This window comes from Chiroxiphia lanceolata, chromosome 10 (genome assembly GCF_009829145.1).
Source record: "Chiroxiphia lanceolata isolate bChiLan1 chromosome 10, bChiLan1.pri, whole genome shotgun sequence".
In the NCBI taxonomy this organism is placed as follows: domain Eukaryota; kingdom Metazoa; phylum Chordata; class Aves; order Passeriformes; family Pipridae; genus Chiroxiphia; species Chiroxiphia lanceolata.
In genome coordinates this window covers 12,825,213-12,850,340 of record NC_045646.1, presented here as the reverse complement: position 1 = coordinate 12,850,340, position 25,128 = coordinate 12,825,213, and the positions used below count along the sequence as shown (strand labels likewise).

Sequence of the window (25,128 nt, the reverse complement as noted above, 5' to 3'; positions counted from 1 at the left end):
GGCAGTCTCCCCATGGGAGAGAGAGTTGCCTTGCCAAAGCCCTGCCTGCCTCCAGCTGTAGGCAGAGGAACCTGTTTTGGGCCTCAGGCTGGAGGCTTAGCAGGCAGGTGTTTGCTCTGGGTGGGATGGAGTGGGCAAGGAGCCCCCCACACCTTCCTGCAGTGCTGCTTCCTGAGGAAGAGTAGAGCCAGGGGGCTGGTGCTGCTATACAGACACTTCTGATAATGACACCCACAGAGCTGTTTTCAGTCACACTGGGCTCTGCCATCCCAATTGAAGTGATCCACGTTCAGGAAAGAAAACCTTAAATTTTCACAGCATGGCTTGCACAGGCTAGTGAGCCCCATGTCTCTGCAACACCCCTTGGGCATACCTGGCTGCAAACCCCAGTGGCATGTAAAGTGAGGAGGAGTGCTGACCCCCTTACCCTGCCCACTGCCTCCCCAGCCCCAAGGCAGCAGCACTGCCATTTCTGCATTGCCTTCTGCGGTGGAGGTTTGTTTATCAGCCCCTCAGAGACCCACTGGGGACTCCACGTGGTGACTAGGGAGCAGCAGCACCCTTAGCATACCTGCCTCTTGGAAGTGCAGCTTTAGGGAAGGCGTCTTATGGTTACATCCCTGCTCGAGGATGGAATCTCTCAGCTCAGTTCCTCTCCGTGCTTGCTCACCAGTCAGTGTACCAGACCACTGCAGTCTTTCTTGCTTTGTTAATGGGCCTAGTTATCTTCAGGTTTGTCTCTTTCCTGCTGTGTGGCAACTGCTTCAGTTCTGGATGTGGATGATTGCCACATGCTTCAGCAACTGAAGAGCATATTGCAAATCGTGATGGTCTGTGACAGCAATTCCTAAACAAAATGCTGACCACTCCGAGCCCTGTGCTGGGCTGAGGAGTTGCGCCACAGCCTTTGGATGAAATCTGGTAGCAGGGAGCAGCCCAGTTAAGTTTGGGGCACCAAGTGTGGGGCTATTCCAGTGGCGTTGGATGTCTGTATTTCACTGCCAGGAGGAGAAGCTGAAGCAGAAGCCTTGCAGGGTCAGGACATGCTGGCAGCACCCATGATGTGTAGGACATGCATGCTGGGGGCTTATCTGCATGGCACTGTAGCCTGGGGGAGTGCAGCTGCCTGCTCTCTATTTATGCAATATCCCAGCAGCGACTGAGCATCACCTGCCTGGTGTGCATGCATAGAAAGCCTGAGCAATGCGTGGGAAAGTCTGTAAGATACCATCTCTGCCCTGCAGCCCAGCACTGGCAGCACAGTGAGTGCTGCACTTGGCCCTTGGCAGACCCCACTCCCTGGCCCACTCCATCCCTCTCCTGCCCTGCCCACTCCGGTCTGCACTGGAGCCTGTAGGCTCTGGGGTGCATGGTGCCCCTCTGAGGCACAGACGGGTGGCCAGCTGCCCACCACCTCTGTTGGAGGGGGATCGCCAGGCTGCCCATGCTGGATGCCCTGCAGCCGTGTGGGGAGATGCCAGGGCCTGTCTGATGGGAGAGGGTGAAACCCTGCAGGGAGCAGCCCCTCTTCAGGGATGACTTTTGTACCTAGCAGCTGGAATTGGAGCTGCTGTGGGTCTCTGATTGGGGAAAGTTTATATGACAAAACCAAAATAATTCATGGGAATGTACTGATTTTGTCATTGTATGAAAACTTATCAGGTTTTCTCCTCTCAGGTAGCAGGAGAGCTTGTTGTGGTGCAGCAGCTGAAGTGCAGCAGTCAAAGTGAAACATTGCAAACCGGCATTTCGGTATTTTCCAAAACAAACTATTTCAGAGGCTCTATAACTATGCTAAATGTCAAAGTTTTCACTCTTTGTTCTGAATCGGGACAAAGGAAATGCTGAACTGTCAGGATTTTTCATGGAGCAGAAAGACTGAGTGGCTCCTGAGCCTCACAGGTCATCAGAGGGAGCAGGCGAGGTGCCATGGCCCCCAGTCCCTGGCCAGCAACCGCAGATGGCTGCCTGTCACCAGGAGTGGGGACAGCCCGAGATGAGTTGGCAGGGCAGGAGACAGCATCACCTGCTCAGGGAGAAGGGCCCTTAACAGCCTTTAATGGATGCCTCATGTCACCCCTGCTGCCCTCCTGCCTCTCTGAAGGGGAACAGCGCCCCAATCCTGCAGACAGTGTGCCTTGGTAGGGCTCCAGGGGTTGGGGCTGGGGCACAGGCAATGCCAGGGCAGTGTGAAGAATGTGGGAGGTCCACACACCAGCAGCCCTGGATCTGTTGGGTACACCAAGGATGATGCCAGTGTAGCTCAGGGTGCCACAGCCCAAGGGCAACCCTGGGGCCAGGGCTCTGCCTCTCAGCAGGGCCATGCTGGTGGTGGCACACCTCTGCCGTGGTTGTTTTTCAGTCACCGAGGGCGGCACACCCTGCTTCCTGCACAGGCAGCTGCGGTGCTTCCTGCATCCACAGCTATAATTAGAAGGGCAGTTGGTGTCCAGTGGTGCAGAGCCCTCCCTTGGGGTCATGGCAACCTCGGGGGTGCTTGCTGGGTAGTGTCGTGCTGGGCACCTGTCCTCCCACCATGCTGCCAGCCAAGGGGCACAGAGGTGGCGTTGGGGCAGCATCCTCTGCTCAACACCCCATCTGGGGGACTGCCACTATGGGGTCATCCCTGTCCATGTGGAAGAACAGCAGCAGGCAACAGGGATGAGTCTGCTCAGGCAGAGCTGGCACACTGGGAGCTGGAGAAATCCCATCACCTTCCCATCCAGCGCTTTGTGCCTTCAAAGATGCAGGCAGCTCTCTCTAATTAACTTTTCCCCACCCTGCCAGGAAAGAAGGTGATTTTATCTTCATAGAGCTGGTAAAAAAGCCAGAGTCTAAAAAACTCGCCTGGGGCCCCCAGCAGGGTTAGTGCCTTCTCAGGGCTCAGCCTTGGCCAGGCAGCCCTGCTTCAGAGCTTCCCTGGCATGGTGCTCTTTCTAAAGGGGACCATGACCTTCACCAAAAGATGGGGAAGCTTGCAGAACAAGCTCCCTCTTTTCCTACAGTGCCAGTCCATTTCTGAGTACAGCTGGAAAGAAAGAGGTTCAAGCAGCTGCAGTTGTGCACAGAGCAAAATTGTCTTGGTGTTCTTGCAGGGGTGCTTCGGGGGAGGTTCTTAATGAGTGTGCTTGTCAGGCTGAGGCTGGCAGTACCGCTGAATCAAGCATTGTGAACCAACATGAATAATGAATAGCCATCACATGAATATTTTAGAGAGACAGTCCTGAGATCTCCCAGTGCTACCTTAAAGGAAAATGGAGGAAAAGTTGTCCAGAAAGAACAATGTTTCCTTTAGGCAAAAACACACTGTTATCGTTGGCTTTTGAAAAAGAGCTGCTGCTGCTAAGTAATTCTCAGGATTTGCATCAAAAACTGGAGCAGTGGTTTGGCTCCAAGGCAGAAATTGGGAGGGAAGCCCAAGTCAATGATTACAGTGTGCTGGAAGGACAGCAGATTTTACTTTGTCTATGCAATGATTTTGTGAGAAGTCCCAAAGCTATGGCCACCCTCCAAAGAGCCAGCAGTGCTGAGCATGGTTAGTGCATTTCAAAGGAGTTGTGAGAGGTTTGGTGATGCACAGGAGTGCTTGCTCTCGCAGAACAACATTTCACTCCAACCTGAACACTTCTGTCAAAGAGCTGAGTTGTATAAACAAGGTCCAGCAGCAAAAATTGTCTTCATTTTTCATGCCATGGTAGCTGCTGCATCATATGGGAATGGGCTGCAAATCAACAGGTTTATCAGACCATAACAGCATGCCCCTCTCCTCCACGCTCTCCTTGACTGGCTGTGCTTTTGGCATGCACACTCTGGTGCCAGGCTGCTCTGTGCAGCTCTTGTGACAGCATCTGTACTTCAGTGGCCCTTTTCACTGTGTGTGAATAATCCATGCACAAATGACTTCTAGGAGCAGCAGGTTGCCGTGTTCAGGTAAGACCAGCAGCAGCCCGTCTCGCTCAGGTAGGCACAGCAGAGCAATGGCAGAGGGATTAAAAACATGGCAATTGCAAATAGGCAATTACTACTCTAGCCAAGTCTCCGATGTTTCTGTCACTTGGATCACCCAATCTGTATCTCCTTCAGCACTGCTCCGCTCAAAGCAATCCTTGCTGTGCTGCTCACATCAGCAGACACAAATAATTCCTCAGTGTTTATGAAGTGCCCAGAAATGTATCTGTTACAAGAATGCAGGCAATTTGGGCATTTCTTCAGCAGCTCCCACAAAGGTGATAGAAAATACCTGCAGTGACTGTCCCTGAAACACTTCAGTCTGGAAATGGGGAATGGTGTGGGGAAAAAAGGGCAACGTGTGGGAAAAATATGCCAATCAAAATGCACAGGTCTTTGTTCTTCAGGTTACCCTCAAACCTCACTGCCCTCAGGATGCACAGAGGGTTGCAGGTGATGAGGCAAGCATGAGCCTCCTTTTCCCACTGCAACAGCACTTCTGCCTGTCCCCAAGTGTCTGTTTCCAGTTCAGCCATCGCGGCTGCCTGTGTCCCATGGAGGTCCATCCAGCACTCTGTACTGGTGGAGTCATCAGCCGAGGGCCACGGTGATGCCGAGGCCATGCTACGGGGCTGTGCTGATGGGATCATAGGAGCGTTTTGCCCGTGGCTGGGCAGCCTGGGAACAGCACTGCGCGTGCCTCGGCTGTGGGGTTAGAAGTGCTGCCAGACCCAAGGCGTGGGGAACGGCCAGGCTGGCTGGCTGCTCTGGCTGGTGATTATGCATTGTAGAGGCAAGGTAACTTTTAACTGAAGTACAAAAGAAAGACAATAATGAGCACTTTTATTACTGCCTTGGTGCCCACATAAAGACTTGAGATGGTTTTATTAAAGATGACGTGCTCAGAAATGAGTTTACTAAATCTCTGCATGCTGTCTGCAGCCCACCAGCTTCCACTGAAGCACCTCGCCTAAATGAAAAGGAGACCGCTGAGTCCCCTTTCATCTCTTTTATTTGCCTTATGAAGCAAAGGAGGGGCCAGACCAGGCGGGTGATGGTGGCAGAGCCTGGGATAAGCATGGCAAAGGTTCAGACGTACTTGGGAAATTTATGCCACACAGTTGCTGGCTTTGAAAAGTAGAATAAAGGAAAAACTGTGTCTTCCTAATGGGTGTTTATCATGGGGAGGCATCACATAGTGCAGAGCAAGAGAAAAGACCACTCCTTCCTGCAGCATTGTACATGGTGCTATGCTGCTGGTGGCCAGCTCCTGAAGTTAAAACTTTGCCTGCCTCTGTTTTCCAGGGATTAGCCAGGTTTTTCTCCAGTTACAACTGATACACATTACAGAGTTATACTCAAAACTGTCTGGCCTTAACCCAACAACCATAAAGGAGAAATGGTTCATAAATCAGTTCAGTGAGCAAGTACAGGTTGAGTTGTTTATTAATTTAACCTTCTCTCCCGTCTTGAGCCAGACTGGCCACAATGGCTGCTGCTGAAACCCGTTCAATGGTTCCCTGGCTGGGCAGGCAATGTTCGCTGTCTGGCAAAGATGCCCAGACTCTGGCTAGATTTTGGCAGCAACCTCGTAGCACAGCTGCTGCATCCAGGTTCCCTCTTTGTCACTGTCATTCCTGACATACACTTGTTTACTCTATTGGGATGATGGAGATGGGGATCCTGCGCTGGGCTGGGTGTGTTACAGGGCGCAGGTGGTTTTCCCCAGAGGGATATACAAACCCCTGCCCCCATGGCTGGCTGCTGGGCAGGGTTTCGCACGCCTTGCTGCTGGAGTGGTTTGTTTCCCGGAGATAACATCTGCGCCTGGCGGAACCTGCGAGTGAAACCGGCCCCGCCGCCGCCGGCACTGCCGAGGGCTGGGCTGGGGCTGGCAGGGCTGGGCTGGGGCTGGCAGCCCTGCGCATCCCCCGATTGCCAGGGCCTCCTACTAGAGCACCGACCTTGGGGTGGGGGTCAGCTGTGCCCCTGGGTTTATTAGTGGTGGGGCTGGTGGCTGCTGTGGGAGAGGGTTAGAGCTTGACCTGGGAAGGGGAGCGCCGGAGAAATGGGTGTCTGAGTGCCACAGGGAGGGAGGAAGGGAAGGAAGTATGGAAAGATGGGTGGATGGATGGTAGATCACACAGAATCACAGGATCAATTAGGTTGGAAAAGACCTCCAATACCATCGAGTCCAACCTATGACCTAATACCACCATGACAACTAGTGCTCCATCCAGTCTTTCCTTAAACACCTCCAGGGACGGTGACTCCACCACCTCCCTGGGCAGTCCATTCCAATGTCTAATCACTTCTGTGAAGAAAATTCTTCCTAATGTCCGACCTAAACCTCCGTTGGCGGGGCTTAAGACTCTGTCCTCTCATCACGGACTGGACGGATGGATGGATGGGAAGTGAGGGTGGACGGACAGACAGGCAGGGCAGCAGTGGATGTGCGCCGGGTGGGCGGGCAGTGGGCACACGGAGCGATGGCGCGGCCGGCCGGGCACGGCGATGCGGTGCCGGCGCGGTGTCGCCGCTCGGCGGCGGGCGCGGGGAGCGCGGCCCCGCCGGCCCGGAGCGCTGCGGGGCGGGCACGGCGGCGGCACCGGGCGGCGGAAGGGGCGGGGGAAGGGGATGGCCCGCCCGCCTCTTCCGGCGGCGGCGGCACATGGGCAAGAAGCGGGGAACGGGGCTTGGGCGCTGCCTACAGCGGCAGCGCGGCCTGGAGCGCCGCGGGGCCTCCTCCTCATGGGTACGGCGTGGGGGCTGAGGGAGCGGGAGGGAGGCCGAGGCGACCCGGGCTGACGGTGCTGTCTTGTCCCGGCAGCTCCACGCCAGCGAGGTGGCCGCCGAGCGCGGCCCGGAGCTGCGGTCGGCGCCCGAGCAGAGCCCGCTGGAGGAGTTCCTGGCCACAGCCGAGCTCGCCGGCACCCGCTTCGTGGCCGGTGAGGGGCTGGAACGGGACCGGGGATGGCGGGGTAGATCCAGGGGCTGAGGAGGGGATCCCGGGGCTGGGGACCCAGGTGGAGCGCAGGGACCGATTTTGGAACGGGGGAGTGGGAGTAGGAGTAGATATGATCTGATCTGTAGGGCTGACAATGAGTTTGGCCGGGCGGGGATCTGGGGGACAGAAGATGGGGTCCTGAGCCAGGGCTAGGGGGCAGCAGGGACAGGGTGGGGTGGCAGGGATCAGCAGGACTGGGGACAGGGTGGGGTGGCAGGGATCAGCAGGACTGGGGACAGGGTGGGGTGGCAGGGGTCAGCAGGGCTGGGGACAGGCGGGGCTGGGAATGGGTGGCTTTGGATGAGCGTCTCTCTCTCTGGCAGAGCGTCTGAATGCCCAGATCGTGTCTGCCCAGAGCTGCACGGGCCTGCTCACAGCCCAGGAGGCTCAGCGCATCCAGCAGCTGCACCAGGAGAACCAGGAGTTCCTGCGCATCCCGCGGAGGCGAGTGCTGCAGGGCTGGGCCTGGATGCCCTTGGCTGAGTGGGCTCAGCCCCTTGGTGGCTCAAGCCTGAGGACAGCCCTCTGCTTTGTCGGTACCCTGTTCTTGCAGAAGCCACTAACTAGCCTGCATGAGCCTAGTAACCACATGTAACCGCAGCACAGGTGCCAGCCTGCCTTGTGAGTGCTCCCAGTGCCAGCCCTTCTGGCCTGATTGTGGAGGTTTCCTGCTCAAAGTTTGGCACTCTGGAGCTGGTGCATCCAGGCTGCCTGGTAAGCCTTTCCAGAGCTCTGTGCATGGCAAACAGGGAGATTATTCCCCTGTCTTTAAGACCCTACAAATCTTAGCTTGAGAAAGGAGCTTTGTGTGATCTCACCTAATAGAGTTTGTAAGGAACAAGGAAAGAAGGTGTACTTAAAGCTGCTGAAAACAGGTGCACTCGTGTCTGAACTATAACCATCCTGGCATAGCTGAACGTATGGTGTTTGTGCTCTTTATGTTTACTGCAGTAATGTATCTGGTCTGAGTGCTGTTTCTGACCACTCACTCCAAAATATGCTTGTTACAGGCCACGCTGGGATAGGACAACCAGCGCAGAGGACTTGAAGCAAGCGGAGAGGGAAAGCTTTCTCGAGTGGAGGCGACAGCTTGCCCAGTGAGTGTGCTGCTTCTGTCTGGATAAGTACCTGGTGGCATTTAGAGACACAAGAAGCAGTGGGTTGTATTTATCCTTGCTGGACCAATAAAATTAACATCTCCCTGTACTTGTCCTGGAAGGCTGGACGTCTCAGCCACAGTCTTTGTGGTGAGCTCTGCAAAGCTGTCTTGTCTGTGTGTGTGTTCTTCTAAATTTTTTCAGGATGGCATGTGATGTTCTGCATTTGCTTGTGAAGTAGAGGAGCACTGGATGTATTTTCTAAGAGCAGCAGTGCTGCTCTGAATAGGAGGCAGTACTGCCAGCCTGTGTACAGGAGTTTGTGCTGGTCTGGTGCTACATCTGCTGGCTTGGAGAGTTGTGTGATATCTGCTCATGCCCTGCAAACCCACGCTTGCCCTGAGTAAAGTTGTTCAGGTGGTGGTAACAGCAAGTTAGAAGTTGTATAGAGCCATTTCAGGTACCATCCCCAAATTTGTTATCTTTTCCAAGTGGTACTCAATTGAGTAGTAACAGCTGGCACTTGGGATAACTTCTCTCATTTATTATTGTGTCTCTGAAATTTCAGAGGCAGACTTTTGATTAGTTTTTGTTCTTTCTATCCTTTACCACTTCTCCATTGGCATGATCAGGACTGTTGTGTCACTGCTGAAGCAGTACCACTGACAGCAGTTCACCTGGTGCTTGATCTGTTTGCAAAACCAGCAGAAATAGAACCTATGAGTCTGGTTTGAGAGCTCTCTCTAAAACTAAAGCCTCTTAGATCTAAGGAAAAACTAGTAGTGTGCTTACTGCCTGACATGGACCAAATGTGACATCTTTGTTTGTTTGTTTGTTTTGCCTTAGCCTTGAGGAAGTGAAAAAATTAATTCTAACCCCATTTGAACGAAACTTGGAATTTTGGCGTCAGCTTTGGAGAGTCATTGAAAGAAGGTAAAGTATTTTGCTACTGACTTTTAAAAAAGTAGTGTTTAATGAACTGAAGCTTTTGAGTCAGGCTTCAAGTGTCTGAGCACAGGAAAAACAAGCTAGTAATGTTTTGTTATCAGCACTTGAAGTGATTTTGTTCAAAGTGATCAAAATGCAATGTGAAGAATGGCAGCTGCTTAGTGGTGCCTGCTAGTTTTCAGCACTGTGATCTGCAGTGGTTTGCTCTGTCTCTGAAGATTCTTCAGGTGCTGCTGCTCTTCCAGTAGCTCGTTGTGGGAGGTCTCTTTTGAGAATGTGTCTTTGTCTCTTACCGAGATTAACCCCTTCTCCTCTTTCCCAGCCACACAGCTGCAGCTGTTCAGGGACAGGAGGCAAGGGAGATAATGGGAAAGAAGGAATCTCTTGGTCCTTAGCCCTTTGCTATGCAGAGAAGTTGCAGCAGTGCACAAAAGACAACAGGCTGTCATATCACAGGAGTAGCTTTGTTTGCTCTGCTGAGCTGTAATACAATAGGAGTGTTATCTGCTACGTTAATCTAACTGGGGCATTTAATTTCACTAGTAATTAAGTTTGAGATCATCTCGTCTGATTTTCCTAAAATTGAAAAATACTTCACCAGTGAGGTCATGATGAGCTGGTCCTTTCACAGAAGGGGCTTTGTACTGGGTGCTGCTGGGCCTTTGGCTGGGAGAGTGCTGGTTGGGAGCATCCACTGTAGGGGATCATGACAGGCAGTATGAGTGTACTGGGTGTTTTGAGGTGGCTGGAATGTGTTATTAATGCCTTTCTGCTCTTGTTGAAGCTTTTTATTTCGTGTAGAGTGAGGATGCTGTCTTCGAAAGGAATGGAAAAATCATTCAGTCCCTTACCTTGCCAGATAATTTGATCTCTTGTCAGCCTTTCACATGTTTGCTTCAAAATAGTTTCCCAGCAGTGTGAGTCAGTAACTTCTCTGTATCCCATCCACAGTACCATGGTGTCAGCTTTCTGTCATATTGATCTCTGAATTTCTGTAACTGCGCAGTACCATCTTTGTACCCTTGTGGCTTATTAATTACTCCCTTGGGGGGAGTATTGATTTATTTTTTTTATATGTAACCACTGCCTAGTGAGGCTTGAAATTGTTCCATTCAACCCTTCGTGTTCTGAAGGTGTCCTGAGTTAACAAAATCCCTGTCAAACAAATAGAATCAGCATGTGCAATCAGTGTTTTAAACTACCTGCCTGCAGAACTCTAGTGGTAGAGGCTGTAGTTAAATTTTTCCTGTCCTTTTGAGAAAAGAAGCATGAATGCCTGTGGAATCTGAAGCCATTGCATATAATTGATATGTAGAACTGATGAGTCTTGCTCAAATATGTGGTGGCAACCTGGTGTCTGGGTTTCGAAGGTGTTTGCTAAAAGCAGGTTGTCAGGCCTTCCTTGCATGGGGGAGCAACATGTCTTTTGGAGTCTAGGGCTATTTTTTCACTGTTTTATTGCTTTTTATTACAAGAAGAGCACAAGGAAATTTTGAAAATGCCTGATATCAACACTTAAAATCTGCAGGTTGTTTGTGGGAGACTTTATAGGTCCTGTTCCATGCAAAGGGGACAACCGTGTTCTAGAATATCTCGCTGTGTAGGAAAACTACCTCTTCTTTCTTTCTGTAACCACCCTGCCACAGCTGGGGATGAGAACAGACAGAAATAAAGTTGTGTTATCACAGTTTTTAGTACCATTCTCAAGCACAGAATGCCACTGCTCTGGTTCTTGCTTGCTGAGTGTTTCTGGAGGGGTAATGGATTGGCAAAACTGGCGTGTTCCTTCCCCACTTGCCAGCTGTACAGGGGAATGAGCTAAGTGAGGAGAAAATACTGTACAGCAGTACTGGCTTGTGGCACAAGCCTGGCTCATTTGGGCAGGTGGGCTGCTGAGATGCTTTGTTATTCAGTAAACGTACTTAGTAGGATAATACAGTTAAAACTATTAAAATTCCAAGCAAAACCTAAAAGCAAATAATTGCTGTGCCTTGCTGCTTCCTTTAAGGCAAAGTAAGGAGGAGTATTTATGGGGCTTTCTTTCACTTTTGCAGTGACATTGTAGTCCAGATAGTAGATGCTAGAAACCCCCTTCTGTTTAGATGTCAAGATCTGGTAAGTAAATCACTTTTTTGAATGTTATCTTAGTTATATCATAAGGTTTACATAATTTATTTTTGTTTAACACATTCAGCCACCTTGAAAGTGTTCTACTGTTGTACCTAAGTGGATATCTTATTAATTTATGCAAGTATTATGGCACAAACTTATTTTTGTTTGATGTCTTTTGATATTTCACACAGGATGTTGTGGATTTAGAGGCAATTCTGCAGACATTATATTGCAGATATTATATTACTCCTCATTACCCACTAAAAGTGTCTTCACTTGAAGGAATTGTTCTGTGTAAAAACATAGTGGAATAAACCTGAGTGAGAATTACTGCACTGAAAGCAAAGAATCAATTATTGAAGTGACAGCTTTGTAATGACAGACTATAGAACACTGCATCAATGAGACATTAAATTGCTCAAATAGTTATCTTGGAGTTCCTGCTGCAGGGTGCTGATTAATATCTTGTCATAGCTCTAAGCAGACAGGGTGTTTGCACACGTGGCCAGCAACAAGCTGTGTTGTGGTAGTTGCATGCTCCAATTTGTCCTTGTAGTTGTCTGCTAAACACCAGTTCCACCTAGCCCAGGGGATGGTAAGCTGGGCTACACTCGTGTGGAGCTTGTCTTGCTGCTCTTGTATTACCTTGGGGGGAAGAGGAGTTGAAACCAGAGTATGGACTGATCCTTCTCTTCTTTTTTTTCAGGAAAGTTACGTTAAGGAAGTCAGTAATGACAAGGAGAACATGATCCTGATCAACAAAGCAGATTTGCTGAGTGAGGAGCAGCGGGCTGCTTGGGCACAGTTCTTTGAGAAGGAGGGTGTGAAGGTGGTGTTCTGGTCAGCATTGGCAGAGTGTAAACGGCTGTCTGGAGAAGCAAAGGTACTGTGGGTGAGCAGCTCAAACTACGTGTGTGCTGGCTGCTACTGGTAACTTGCTTTGCAGCTGTGCTTGTGATAGACCTGAGCACCTTTCTAGGGAAGGCACTGTCCTCACTGTCCTTGTCTCAGGGAAGGATTATTTTAAAGACCTGTGCAGCTATAAAACAGCATTTGAATGATAAATTCAGAGACAAAAGTGAGGAGACTAAAATGGCCAACAAAGTGCAGAACACAGAAACAGCCCTTGTAGACCTGTTTGCAAAATCTTAACCCATGTAAAGAATTGGAAACCTTTCCAAGAGGGTGCCGTGAGGGATGAGGTTATCTCTACAGAGTTTTTTTTCTCTCTCGGAGAGGGGAGGTGTTTGTTAGAGAACCTTTAGTACTTGAAAGCCCTTTTTTTGCCCAGTGGAACAAACTGAGTTACTGCCCCAAGTTACGTATTATCAGTAGGTGCTACTTTCATCTGTTACAGCCGTTCAGCTATGGAATATCTCATATCTCCTTGTAAAAATACCTACTGTGTTCAGCTGGTTTACAGTCCTTGCATAAAATGTTTTACAGACTGATTTAAAAGTAAGACTGAAATGTTAGTTCTGTTCTCTTTTTTGGGAAAGAAAGGTCAAAAAGCCATGAACAGTCCCTCTTGGAATACTTTTGTCATTCTCCTGAAATGAGCTAGTTGTGTCTACATCATACTTAAGACCCCTAAAAAACCTGTGTGATGTAAGCAGTGAATTGTCAGCCCTTGGGATATGGCTGATGAAAATACGGTTGCTCGCACTGCAGCAACTGCAGTCAGCAGCAAGGCCTAGTGCTGTCTTTGCATTTCACCTCTGAAATGCTGTTCACACAGGAATGGGACACTGAAGGTGTAGCAGAGCACCTGAGTGATTCTGAGGATGAAAGCTCCAGTCAAGAAGAAGACTACACAGCAGAAGGTAGCGCAGAAAGCACATCCACAGACAGTGCTTTGCAAACCGTAAACCAGGTTCTGCTTAGTGACGATGACAGCAGTGATGAATATGAAGACTGTGAAGAAGATGAAGAGGAGGCCTGGCAAACCTGTTCTGAAGATGAAGATGGGGACAACATAAATGCTATTGCTCCAGAGAGGATGGGAAACAAGACTGATGGTGCTGCAGTGCAGCATATAGTGCAAGAGCAGAACAGGAATGTCAGGAACTTCAGCCATCTAGTACAGAGAAATGAGCTGCTGGAGATATTCAAAACCATGCACGATGGACCAAGGGTGAAGGATGGGGAAGTAAATGTCGGGCTGGTGAGTTGGACTTTGTGCTTTAATGGAACTTGTTTAATCTAAATTTTAATTCCATATGCCTTTACAGCTAAAATTTGTCCTGTAGCCTGGCTTCCTATAAGGCTTTAAAAACTAGCAAGCACAAACCACTGGAGCTCAGTGTTCTCCACTGCTTGCCCTGGTTTTTTAGTACACTTTATTGGAGTACTTTTGTGTCAGAGCTCTGTCAGTCTTCTGGCATCACCCTGCCTGATACCACTGTTACCATTCCACTTCTTTGTCATCCAGGTGGGTTACCCTAATGTTGGCAAAAGTTCAACCATCAACACAATCCTTGGAAACAAGAAGGTGTCAGTGTCTGCTACACCGGGCCGTACAAAACACTTTCAGGTATTGCTCACAAACAGCATCGATCTTCTTTGTTATTTCTTTTTCCCCAGTGGAAGGGAGCTTCATTTTGAGCTAGTTGCAACCACATGCAGTCACTGAGAACTCTGGCCAGCAGAGTATGTTGGAGAGGGATGGTCTTGTTGTATAGAATTTTGGAACTTTAGTTCTTGCTTTCAAACTCTTGCTACAGTGTGAGTCACTTAGGAGAGCTGCTGTGCAATGGGAGATGTTTTCATCTCTTGATTTTATTTAGGTAGCTTGTCCCTTCTTTTTTCAACACCAATCAAGAGGAGAGAAACTTTTTAAAGTGAGTGTTTCTCCAAATAGCTCAAGGTCAAGGTTTCAAACCACCCTTCTTGTTCACATCATTACTGTGAATGAGTCTAGTTTTGCTGCTGCTTTTATATTGATCAAACTTTAATTTGGAGGTAGCAACTCCAGTGCTATAACGTGGGACCATTGTGGGATTTGCACTTGCTTAATCTCCTACCTGTTTCAAAACACAATTAAAATGTTTCTAGAGTGCTTGCTTCTCTCCAATCAGACTGGAGAGCTGAGGGTCCTGTCTGGACACCTTATTTAGGAATTTTGGAAGTTCTGTGGTCTTTCACATCCAATTTCCTTAATTCATCACCTGGGGCCAGCAGGGCAGATGTCTGTGTTAGTAGAATTTCTGCATCCATGTTTCATCTATGCATTTATTTTTTTTGTTCCTGTTTCCTCCATGGCCACTGACTTGCCATTGTGAACTAATTGGTTATTTTCATGTAGACCCTGTATGTGGAGCCTGGCCTGTGCCTTTGTGATTGCCCTGGTCTGGTGATGCCATCTTTCGTCTCTACCAAGGCAGAAATGATTTGTTCTGGAATTCTGCCTATAGACCAGATGAGGGACCATGTCCCACCTATTTCTCTAATATCCTTTGCATGGGGTTCGTGGGAGTGTCTGCAAGGGTTGGATCTGGAGGATGCCAAGTAGCATGTTCCAGCCCTGCTAGCAGCACACATGGTCATGCCTTGAAGGCAGTGGACACACTGATAAAACAGCCCTGCTGTGTTGGTCTTTTCCCACCTCATTTCAACTTTGTCTTATTGTCAGGCTTGTTTAATTTTTCTGGTTTGCAACAAAATCCAGAAGTCATTCTTCATGTGTGCTCTTGGAGTGATGAAGGGACAAGGTTACTTGTGTAGCTGAAAATCACCAGGTGGTTTCCTTCACTAGCTTACGTTTGCCAGCATATCCCACGAAACATTTTGGAAGCAACCTATGGAATAAGTATTATAAGACCAAGGGAAGATGAGGATCCAGATCGAAAGCCAACAGCTGAAGAGCTGCTAACAGCATATGGATGTGAGTGATGATACTCATAAAACCTGTCACCTACACTCTGTGCATGGTCATGAACATGTTTTAAAGTTAGGCCCACCTTGGGTTTGTTGTGCATTGAACCTCTGCATTAGGACTTGCCCTCTTCTCAGCAGGGCCTTTGTTAATGGCTCATCTCCTGTGTGTGTTTTGCCAGTCTCATCTGACAGGTGTAGATGGTGTGGAGGACATTGGTGAGATACCCTGCCAGTCTATAGTGTGGTGCTCTTTCAAATACCTCCCATCAACTCTGTCTTGAATTAGACTTTGAAGAATGCAGCAAATTCTGATTCTCTGGCCTTAAAACAAAAATAAAAACCCAGCAGTTTTTCTGCTGGTAGGGAGATGTCAGCTCTCATCATTCCTTTCAGGTCAGGATGCTTCTGTGGTACCTTTACAGTCAGCAATATTGTCTTTTTTTCCCTGCTTTCCCCAACAGAAGCCTCTTTCTAAGGGTGGGGGTTTTTTTGACAAAGGATACAAATGTGCAGTTAGGCAGTAGATAAGAACATATTCGTTCTCTTGTACTTACACAGAATGTACTTTGGATTTGCCTTCCAGATATGAGAGGCTTTATGACAGCTCATGGACAGCCAGACCAGCCGAGATCAGCTCGATATGTGTTAAAAGACTATGTCAATGTAAGTGCTTCCTACATCTGGGGTTTCTTTCCTGCTAGCAAGTGAATTGAAGGTTTCACTAGAGCACAATAAAGTGAATTCTGTTTCTCTGGATAAAGTCACTGTGTATCAAAATACTCTTCAGGTTGGGCTGGTTTTACGTTTTAAAAGAATAAACTGAACTTCTCAAGCTGCTTAATATTAAAAAGATCCTTGCTTAACAATATGGTGCTAGCTAAATAAATAATCATATCTCTAAAATAACCGGCAGATATTCAGGAAACAAACCCATATTGTATAGCTGGACCAATATTTGGCACTAAGGACTGTAACTCTGAGTGTTGTAGTACTGCATTTTTCTGCAGCACTCTTGGCAACTTATTGTTGAGAATTTCTTAATAGGATTCTCCAGTGCTCCTGAGAGTTCTGCAGTGTATTGTTTGCAGCTGGAAATGGTGCTTTGATGTAGAGGTGGAACAGAGGTGGAACTTTAACTTAGAAGTTGAACCAGTTGTTGCCTAGGAGGAGAAATAAAGTGTACTTACAGTTTGCCAGTGTGACCCCCTGGACTTCGGGCCCTTTTTAGGTTTGGGGTTGTTTTCTTTCCTCTGTGTGTTTTCTCTCTGAGTTTCTTTGGTCATAACTGTGTCCATTGCTTTCACAGGGGAAGCTGTTATATTGCCACCCACCTCCTGGTATTGACCCAAATGATTTTCAGCACCAGCATCAAAAATGCCTGGAGAGCAGAACTCTGCAGGCCCATGGACAGGTGAAGCCTGAGAAGAATACCAAAGCAAAGCAGATTGAAAATGTGGTGGACAAAACGTTCTTCCACCAGGTAAAATCTGGAGGAAATTTGTTCCATGAGTTTTTGCTGCAGCACTTATTAGTAATTACTGAGGAAAAAAAGCCACCTTTGAGGATGGAGGTGTGCTGGGTTGAGTTAATGGTGCTAGGTGCTGTGGGATCTGCATATAATTTCTAAGAACTTTCTGTTCTTTTTATTATCTCCTAAATCACTGTGAATGTCCTAGGTGACACAGATTGCTAATGAGCTATGCATAGCTGATTTTTAAGAGGTCAGTAAGGTGACCCTTGTCATTATGGACCTAACATCAATCTTGAGCAAAAAGGGAAGACTGTGAAGACAGACAAGGAGGGTGGAGTGACACAGTAACTGACCTGGAACGTGGCTTTGGACTAACAGGTCCTTCAAACTAACGTTCCTTTCTTGAGCTGACATTTTTAGGGGATGTGATAAGCTTCTTTAAGACAATTGATTTAGTACTACCTGAAATCAGATGAAAAGACTATACACTGATTTAAAATCCAATGGAGAAATCTCAAAAATAAGTAGAAAATGGGAATTTTTCTTAACTTGTATGATTCTTGGGAAGTCCCACGGGGATCTGTTTGGCCCCTACACTACTGAAAAAATGTATTAGTGACTTGTAGTGAAATGTGAAATCCATAAGCAATTAGGTCTGCATACCTGACAAAGATCACAGGTGTTTAGCAGTGAAGAGGATGTGTCATAGATAGCATGTTCCATTCTCTGGTTAGCTGGATATGAACACTTTGTTTAGCACAGCTAAAGATAATAATGCATTTTGAAAACAAGAACTCAGGCTCTTTTCAAAATAACATAGAAAACTGTGACCTGAAAAGAATTTCTGGGATTAGCAGACTCTTCCTGTGTCTGCCCAAAGTGCTGGCACAAGCTGTGAGCCCCATCAGTGCTACCCACGCTCCAGACTTGAGCAAATTATTTTAGTCTGTGGCTTTCACAGATGCCAGATTTATTTTGCAAAGACAATTTGTTGTGTGCAAAGCAGAGGCTGTGAGAATCCATCCCCGTGCTGTAGCTGATGTCTGCCACAGTGTCTCTTAGTGCTCTGCCTCTGCTGGCAGCGGTGGGTGCTGGGGACCCGGTGCAGCTGCAGGCAGAACTGGAGCCTGCTGGCAGGCTTTGGCTGGGATGTGTGGTGTGACCTTCCTGCAGCTCTGGAGCGGAGGCTGAGCAGGTCCTGATGGGTTTAAGTTCGCCTGTGTCTGGTTTTACTGACATATTGCAGTTCCTGTGGTTAAATGTCTTCTCATTGGTCACTGGTGATTGTGTCTGCTCTTGCAGGAGAACGTCCGTGCCCTCATGAAAGGAGTCCGGGCTGCAATGGGATACCGGCCTGGCAGCGGCCTCGTGCCTGTGACTGCATCCAATCCTGGGAATGGGGTAGGGAAGCCCTGGAAAAAACATGGAAACAGGAACAAGAAGGAGAAAATCCGCAGGATCACCAAGCACCTGGAGGCTTAGCTGTGGCACCAGTACTGGGCTTTTCCAGGGCAGGGACTGCACTGTCCCACAGGCCTTAATTGAGGGGTAAAATAAAAAGGATAAGTGGGTATCACTAGCTCACCTGGTAGCTCTGTGCTGTGGAGTGGCCTGGCCAGGGCTAGGGGTGGGCTCTGGTAGTTGGAGCTCATCCCTTCTGGGAACAAAAGAGACCTGGCTGTTTGTGTTATCTGGAAGCCAGCCCAGATGTTTGACTGCTGCTGAAACATCCTTTCAATGGGAGCAGATGGAGCCATGCGGGAGTGTTTTTTCCTTCCATAAAGGATGTATTTTATGGCTGTTGCAATCAAAGCAAGCCCTGTAAATCTGACTAAAATCTTTATAAACAGTTGAACTTCAATGAGTGATGTTTGTTACATTATGAGACACTATTGCTCATCTCCTTTTTTTTTTTCTGTCTTTAAAGCTGGTTTGTTGATTTGACAGAACACTTTAGTGTGTTGAAAAATGAGGTAAAGTGATCTTTATTGCCCTCTTCCTTCTCTGCTGTGCCAGACCTATTCTGTAGAATCTGGTACTGAAACCACTCCCCATTTCCCAGCTTGAGCAGAGCATGGCACACTGTGCAAGGAAAATGCTTTTATGTCCTTCACGCTGAGCTGGTATCAGTTGTTTTTCTGTGTGACTTTCCACTGGTATTTTAAAACATTAGCTCCGTTTGACTGGCTAAAAATCTGGTGCTAATTTGTCCTTAAATATATTTGAGATTTTACTTCCTATATGGTGTCATGTTCTGTCTCATTGACCTAGTCACAGAAGTGTCTAATAGCAAATTTTGAGTACATTACTATTTGATGCTAAAAAGACTTTACTTGGGGTCAGACTTAAGTGAGATTTACTTCTTAGCTGCCCTGCTGAGAAAATGTTTGTGCACTTGGTCAGTTCTCTTCATTCCTAGTGCAGCACAGGGAGTAATGACAGGACTGGAAAGGCTCACAAAGATGAGGCGTGCTTTGTTTTTAGGTGGTGGTGTAACAGATGATTCTGGTCTCTGATACTAAAAAAGAGATTGCTGTCTTTTAATTTGTACTTTCCAGGCCTTAAGTGTGGATGGAGAGATGAAAGCAACTGCTGAGCGAAGCCACAGCAGATGTGGGGTGTGCAGCTAAGCTGGTTTTGGCTTTGTGACCCTTTGTGTGTGTGTCCTTTACAGCCAGTTTGCGCTGTGTGTGCAGAGGGTCCCCTGACAGCAGAGCTCTTGGCTTCTGCTTCCCCTGAGTTGAATTCTTAATTACATCACTGCAAGGAAGATAATTCCCTACCTGCAAAATTAAATCATAATTACACTAAATGAATATGGTCAATGGTATTTAAATCAATGTACTGTAGCGGAAAGTAAATTCTTAGGAGAGACTATTTAATCTGTTTCTCCCGGCGAAGGTGATCTTTGCCTTTGTTTGCTGAAGAGGTTATGCCTTAGCCAAATCACTCTGATCCAACTTCTCCACCCTCCTTGTAGGAAAGATACCTGCTTTTGTCCTTTGGGGACCTGATTGCTCAGAAACACCCATTTAGTTTTGTCCTGTCCTGTGTCCTGAAACTACTGCCTGTCAAATTACTGCCAAACTTAAGTTGGAGTATCCTTTATTGAAGTTTTGAAATACTATTTTTTTTCCAATTTTGTCTTCCTCTTTTCAAAGCACTTTGAATTCTTAGCTCATGTTGCACATACCTGAGTTTTCTTTTGCATTCTCTGCCTTTTCCTGTCAGCTGGGTCTCCATGAGCCTTCTTGCTGGACAAGCTGTGTTCTGATGTAGACCTTTCCCAATCCAGTGAGTGACGGAAATCCCCAGGCCTGAGACTTGAGACAACTGCTTGTTGCTTCCAGGAACCTTTGGCCATGGGACCTGCCAAGTGACTTGCAGTGTTTGCATGAGTAAATGAAGAATAATGTAAATACGACCAAGCAAATACTGTTTGCTGAGGTTTGTTAAATGCAAATCGCTCCTTGCTGTGCTCTTGCCTTGATAGAAAAGGACCTAAAGACTGCTAATATTTTATGCTGTTATTGAGTAGTGGGCAAACTATATAATAGGCAAGGACCATGGTTAAATTAATGCTTTGCTATGGTGGTCTGGTCTGTTGCTGATGCTGAACTGCATCCCTGGCCTGGCTGACAGCTCAGGGCAGCAGTTGGCAGGCATGAGGCGATGTGGGGACTGCTCAGTTGTCAGGAGCCAGCACAAAGGAGACACTGTGCTCTGCCCTCACCACCTGTGAATGAGCCTCTGCTACTCCCTTGCTTTCCACAGAAGGCCAGTTTCTATTTTAGAGTGCTGTTTTCTTCAAGTGCCTTGTGCATGTAGATGGAGTGTGCAGGCTGCAACTGGCTTCAGTCTGTTCTTTAGGATCCACGGCACTTCCAGTACCCCAGCAATCTGCCTCCCCTTTTTAGGGGGCTTTGCTTTGTAATGAAAGCAATTTGTTTTCCTGGCAGAACTGGTTTGGGAACATGGTTTGAAGCTGAACTGCCCTTTTATGGTATCTTCCACTTGCATTGTGAACTGCAGTTCTCCCTGCAGGTGCCATTCTCCTCCAGTTTAGGGAGCCTCACACCAGCCCACAGTCTGCTCCCACAGAACGTGATGCTTTCTGTCCCGGGAGAGCTGCTGGGTGCTGTGCCATGGGTGGAGGGTGGTGCTGGGTGCCACACCTGCAGGGCAGCACTGGCAGCCTGTGGTGGAACCATCAGTGCTGCCCTGGAGGTCCAGAAGGCTGGGGCTGCCCTTTGCACATGGGACTTGGCATTGCATGTCCAAGCTGCTGCCTAGGCCATCCATCTACTGAAAAACGTGCTTTGCAGAGCCTGTTTTGAGGAAAAGCAGTATTTTTTACTCTGTTGAAGCATCATAGGTGAGCAAGTGAGGGGAGGAGGATGCCGGGATGTAAGTCACTGAGCCACTCTGCTGTGGGTGCTGCTAACTGCAGTTGATGGCAGGTGATGTAGGAGCCTCGATCCCCCCAGCTTGGCAGAGTCAGCACTACACAAACGTGTAGTGGACAAAAAGTCCTCTGCCCATCACCCCACTGCAGACCACACTATGGGGCTGTCAGAGTCAGGTGACCGATCTTTTCCCAGCGTCTCAGCTCGAGGATGATGCCTTTGCACAGGGAGGTCTGCAGCAAGGGACTGCCACGTGAACAAATCCGCCGGCTTTCTGCAACTGCCGCCTGGACCAAAAATACTCCATTATGTCTCTGGAGGAGGCTGAACTCCTTCTCTCCTGCCATTAGGGGCCGACCTTTCCCAGGCAGAGGAGCAGTCCTGGCGCCCCCAGCAGCAGTGCTGGGTCCTGTTCCATGCCAGCAGAGGTGCAGGTCCCCAGGAACTCCCCACCCCATGCTCACCCCTGTGGAGAAGCACACAAGCTGCTGTTCCCAGTCAGCCTGGCAAGGAGGTGCCCAAAAAGCCCACAGTGGGGGAGCATGGCTCTGGTCCTGGCAAGGCAGGAGCTGGGTCCAGGGCCTTTCAGGCTGTTTCTACAAAACTTAAGCAGCTCTTTCCTGATTGTCCTGAGACACTTGCTTTAAAGTAAGAAGTAGCCTTTTCTCTTTCTTCTTGGGTCACAGATCTTTCCCTCCTGTGAGGAGCTTCAGGGTGTTGCCAGGCCCCAGCAGGTTCCTCTACCCTACAAGTCTGTGAGGAGCAGCACTGTGCTGTCCACCTTCCCTATGTGGTGGCTCTAGTCCAGCTTTTTTACTGAGTATTTTCTTTTTTGCTGCAAAAGGAAAAAAATATTGGGGAAAAATGTCACAGGGCTGCTGAAAGAGAGGCAGGGAACAGCTCCCCAGTGTACCTCAGAGTATAATATCTCAGGGTTAAATGCTTGAGGTACCCAAGACATCCTGGGACATGAAGAGAGGTCATGGTGAGGACAAGAGGAAAAGAAACCACAATTGAGTCAGAGGAACCCTGCCCCAGTGTTCTTTCGTGACGGGGCTGTGGGAAAAGGATCTGTCCCGTGGGTGGTGTCAGGGCACGAGGACTGCGCGTGCTGGGTGGAGCAGGCTTGGGTTTGCCCTCCTGGAAATGTCCTCAGCCCCTTGTCACTTGGGAGTTACAGCAGTTGAGGCAAAGAAGCAAAAACATTGTCATGTCCATGAGGGGAAGGTCCTGCAGTCCATCTAGGCTTTTGCTGCCTGCACAGAGCAAAGGGAAGCTGGAAGCCTCTGCAGAGCCCCTTTATGTTGGCCAGTGCTGGTGAACCAGTGCAAGCTCCTCTGGGACTTCACAGGGTTGTCAGCAAGAGTTGTCTCTGCTTGGCAGCTCTTGGAACCAGCTGTGCTCATGGTAGTGCACGGGGATGCTGGAACCATTGCTCTGTGGGTCCCAGGGGAAACAGAGTCTCCTCTTGACACGCTCAGTGTCTTCCCTGGACATGCCTTGTATGGTTCTGACCCCTCTCCTCACATGGGCTGGGAGGGAAGTGTATGAGAGAAATGGAAACCAGTGCTATTCTGCTTTGAGCTTTGCTTGTGTTGTGATGCACAAAGGGAGAACCAAATATTCTCTAGTTTCAAATACAGCCATTTCCTCTTTCTGGGGAAAAAGGCAACACAGGTCCTGTGCTGCCCAGGGAGCTGTGCTGCCCAGGACTCCCTCACACTTGCCCGTGGCACTGCCTGCTCCTTTCTCTTCACAGTGGGACTTTGAAGATGTGACAGTGCAGTGGAGTTAGCCCAGCCCTGTTGCTCAGCCTTGCTCATGCTGAGCCCAGGCACCTTTGGACAACCTGCAGCCCTTCCAGGATGTGCTGAGCACCCCAGCCAAACAAGCAGAAAGCAGCAGAAGGTGCTTCCTTGGAGCTCTCCTGGGGTACGTGAGAAGCTCTGGGGTGTTGCCACAGGCTGCGATGCTGTGCTGCTGAGGATGGGTGCTGGGGTGGCCAGACCCTGCCTGGTTTGCCTGCAGCAGCAAAAGGAGCCTTTCCAGAGCTCCTGCTGATAAGAAGGGCCTGCACTCATGTTTCCAAAGGCCGGAGTGAGTTGGTGAGTAGTGGCCAGGCTCAGAAATCCAGACGCCAGACAATGGAAAGGCTGGAAACATAAAGGAAAGGAAATTCTTCTGCTGTATTGCCTTTCCTATGGCGATAAGATAACCCGAAGCGAAACAAAAGTCTCTGCTGCAGACGGTGGGGTGGGCACCTCAGCTGCTTTCTAAAGCACAGGAGGATGTCTGCATGAGCTGGGACCTCCCGAGCTGAGCTGGGGGCGTGTGGCTGTCCTGTGGGTGTGCAGTGGGCAGAGGTGTTCTTGGTGCTTTGCAATGAGTCTTGGAGCAACAGGCAGCCTGGCCTGTTCCTGCTCCATCCTATGGGACCATCTGTGTCCTTCATTTACACACTTGCAAGAGAAATGGTGGAACAGTTTGGGTTGGAGGGGACTGTGAAAGACCCCTTGCAATGAGCAGGGGCATCTTCAACGAGATCAGGTTGCTCAGAGCTCTATCCAGCCTTGATGTTTCTATAGGTGAGGCAACTACTGCCTCTCTGGGCAACCTGTTCCAGTGTGTCCTCACCCTCATTGTAAAACATTTCTTCCTTATATCTAATCTAAATTGACCCTCCTTCAATTTAAAGCCATTACTCCTTGTCATATCACAATGGGCCTTGATAAAACGTTTGTCCTCATCTGTCTTGTAGGTCCCCTTCAAGTATTGAAAGGCAGGTCTAAGGCCTTCCCAGAGCCTTCTCTTCTCCAGGCTGAACAGCCACAACTTTCTCAGGCTTTCCTCACAGGAGAGGTGCTCCAGCCCTGTGATCTTTATAGCCTCCTCTTGGACCTGCCCCGACAGGTCCATATCTTTCTTATGCTGGGGACCCTGGAGCTGGATGCAGCACTGCAGGTGGGGTCTCACAAGAGCAGCGCAGAGGGGCAGAATCTCCTTCCTCAATTTGCTGCTCATGCTGCTTTCGATGGAGCCCAGGACACGCTTGGCTTTCTGTGCTGCCAGTGCATATGGCCAGGTAATGTCCAGCTTCTCATCCACCAGAACCCCCAAGTCCTTGGCAGGGCTGCTCTCAATTTGTTCTGTATTGAAATCAGGAGTTGCCTCAGCCTAGATGCAGGACCTTGCATTTGCCTTTGCTGAACTTCATGAAGTTCCCATGGGCCCACGTCTCAGGCTTGTGCAGGTCCCTCTGGATGGCATCCCATCCTTCAAGTGTCAGTTGCATCACAAAGCTTGGTGTATTGCTTTAAATCTTACTCTAAATGTTCTGGAAGAGCTGAGAAAAATGAGGTCACAACATTTGCTAGTGATACTTTACTGTTGGGTGTATGAACATCCCAAAGCTGGTGTCAGGCGTTGAAAGCATTGATGAGCGGCCGAGGAACAGTGACAGGTTATATGTGTTATACATTGTATTTATGAGTGGTGGGGGACAGGGACAGAGTGGTGTCCATGTGGGCAGGGCTGGGAGCAGGATTAGCTGCTGCCAAAGATGAGGCTGGTCATTGCAGTGCAGCGGTATGTGGGAACTGCTAGGGCATGGGCTGCAAGGGAACCTGTGCCCCATCTACAGTGCTGGGCCCACGCCCCCCCAAAGTGCCCAGAGCCAAACAGGCCACGAGAAGAGGCACGAGGGACATGGATGGCATCTCATTAAAGATGGAGATGAGCCTCTGAAGAGGTCTCCTGTCCCAAAGAGGGGATGCAATGGGGTGGATACCATTTAGACAGCAGCGTAAAGGAAAGGACAAGTGCCTCTGCTGTGTCTCAGAGTGCAGGGACAGGGAGGTCTGAAATGAAGCTGGCCAGAGACAAGTTCAGATTACAGCCTGCAGGCTCAGAGCAGGCCCACATTAACTGCGGAAATCATTGTGGGCTATTTTGGGCAGCAAGACTGGGATGAATGATGAGAGGAGTTCAGCGAGGCAGGCCAGGGCTGCCTCTGGCTCAGGAAGCCCCCAGGCTGTGGTGCTGGGAGTGGTAGGGTGGGCTGCAGGAGGTCAGCCTGTGCTGATCTTTGCTCTGGCCCCAGTGGGGAGCCTCTGGCGTGTCCCAAGGGCTGCTTTGGTGTCCCATCACTGAAAGCTGAACTTCAGAAAGCAGTAGGATGGGTGCTGTGCCCAGCAGGCAGTGCCTGGCCCCTTCTCGTGGAGGTCCCAGGGTGGGAACTGTGAAGGGGCACGCTGGTGTTTGTTC

The 25,128-nt window shown here is 49.0% G+C and overlaps 1 protein-coding gene across 4 annotated transcripts; it reads left to right on the top strand.

Moving 5' to 3' along the window:
- The first annotated feature begins 1,594 nt into the window (after positions 1 to 1,594).
- LSG1 (large 60S subunit nuclear export GTPase 1) lies at positions 1,595 to 18,699 on the top strand. 4 transcript variants are annotated; one of them, XM_032697841.1, is made up of 14 exons: positions 1,595 to 1,752; positions 6,779 to 6,896; positions 7,279 to 7,399; positions 7,966 to 8,052; positions 8,899 to 8,985; positions 11,055 to 11,115; positions 11,819 to 11,995; positions 12,851 to 13,276; positions 13,544 to 13,645; positions 14,417 to 14,560; positions 14,872 to 14,995; positions 15,572 to 15,651; positions 16,295 to 16,468; positions 17,762 to 18,699. In XM_032697841.1, exons 1-14 carry the CDS (start codon positions 1,648 to 1,650, stop codon positions 17,939 to 17,941), a joined length of 1,986 nt encoding a protein of 661 aa, XP_032553732.1. In that variant the 5' UTR covers positions 1,595 to 1,647; the 3' UTR covers positions 17,942 to 18,699. The 4 variants fall into 4 exon arrangements, with proteins under 4 accessions (XP_032553732.1, XP_032553734.1, XP_032553733.1 ...); XM_032697843.1 differs by lacking the exon at positions 1,595 to 1,752 and adding an exon at positions 6,605 to 6,703; XM_032697842.1 differs by lacking the exon at positions 1,595 to 1,752 and adding an exon at positions 6,605 to 6,703 and having other exon boundaries at positions 11,819 to 12,004.
- Positions 18,700 to 25,128: the final 6,429 nt, after the last annotated feature.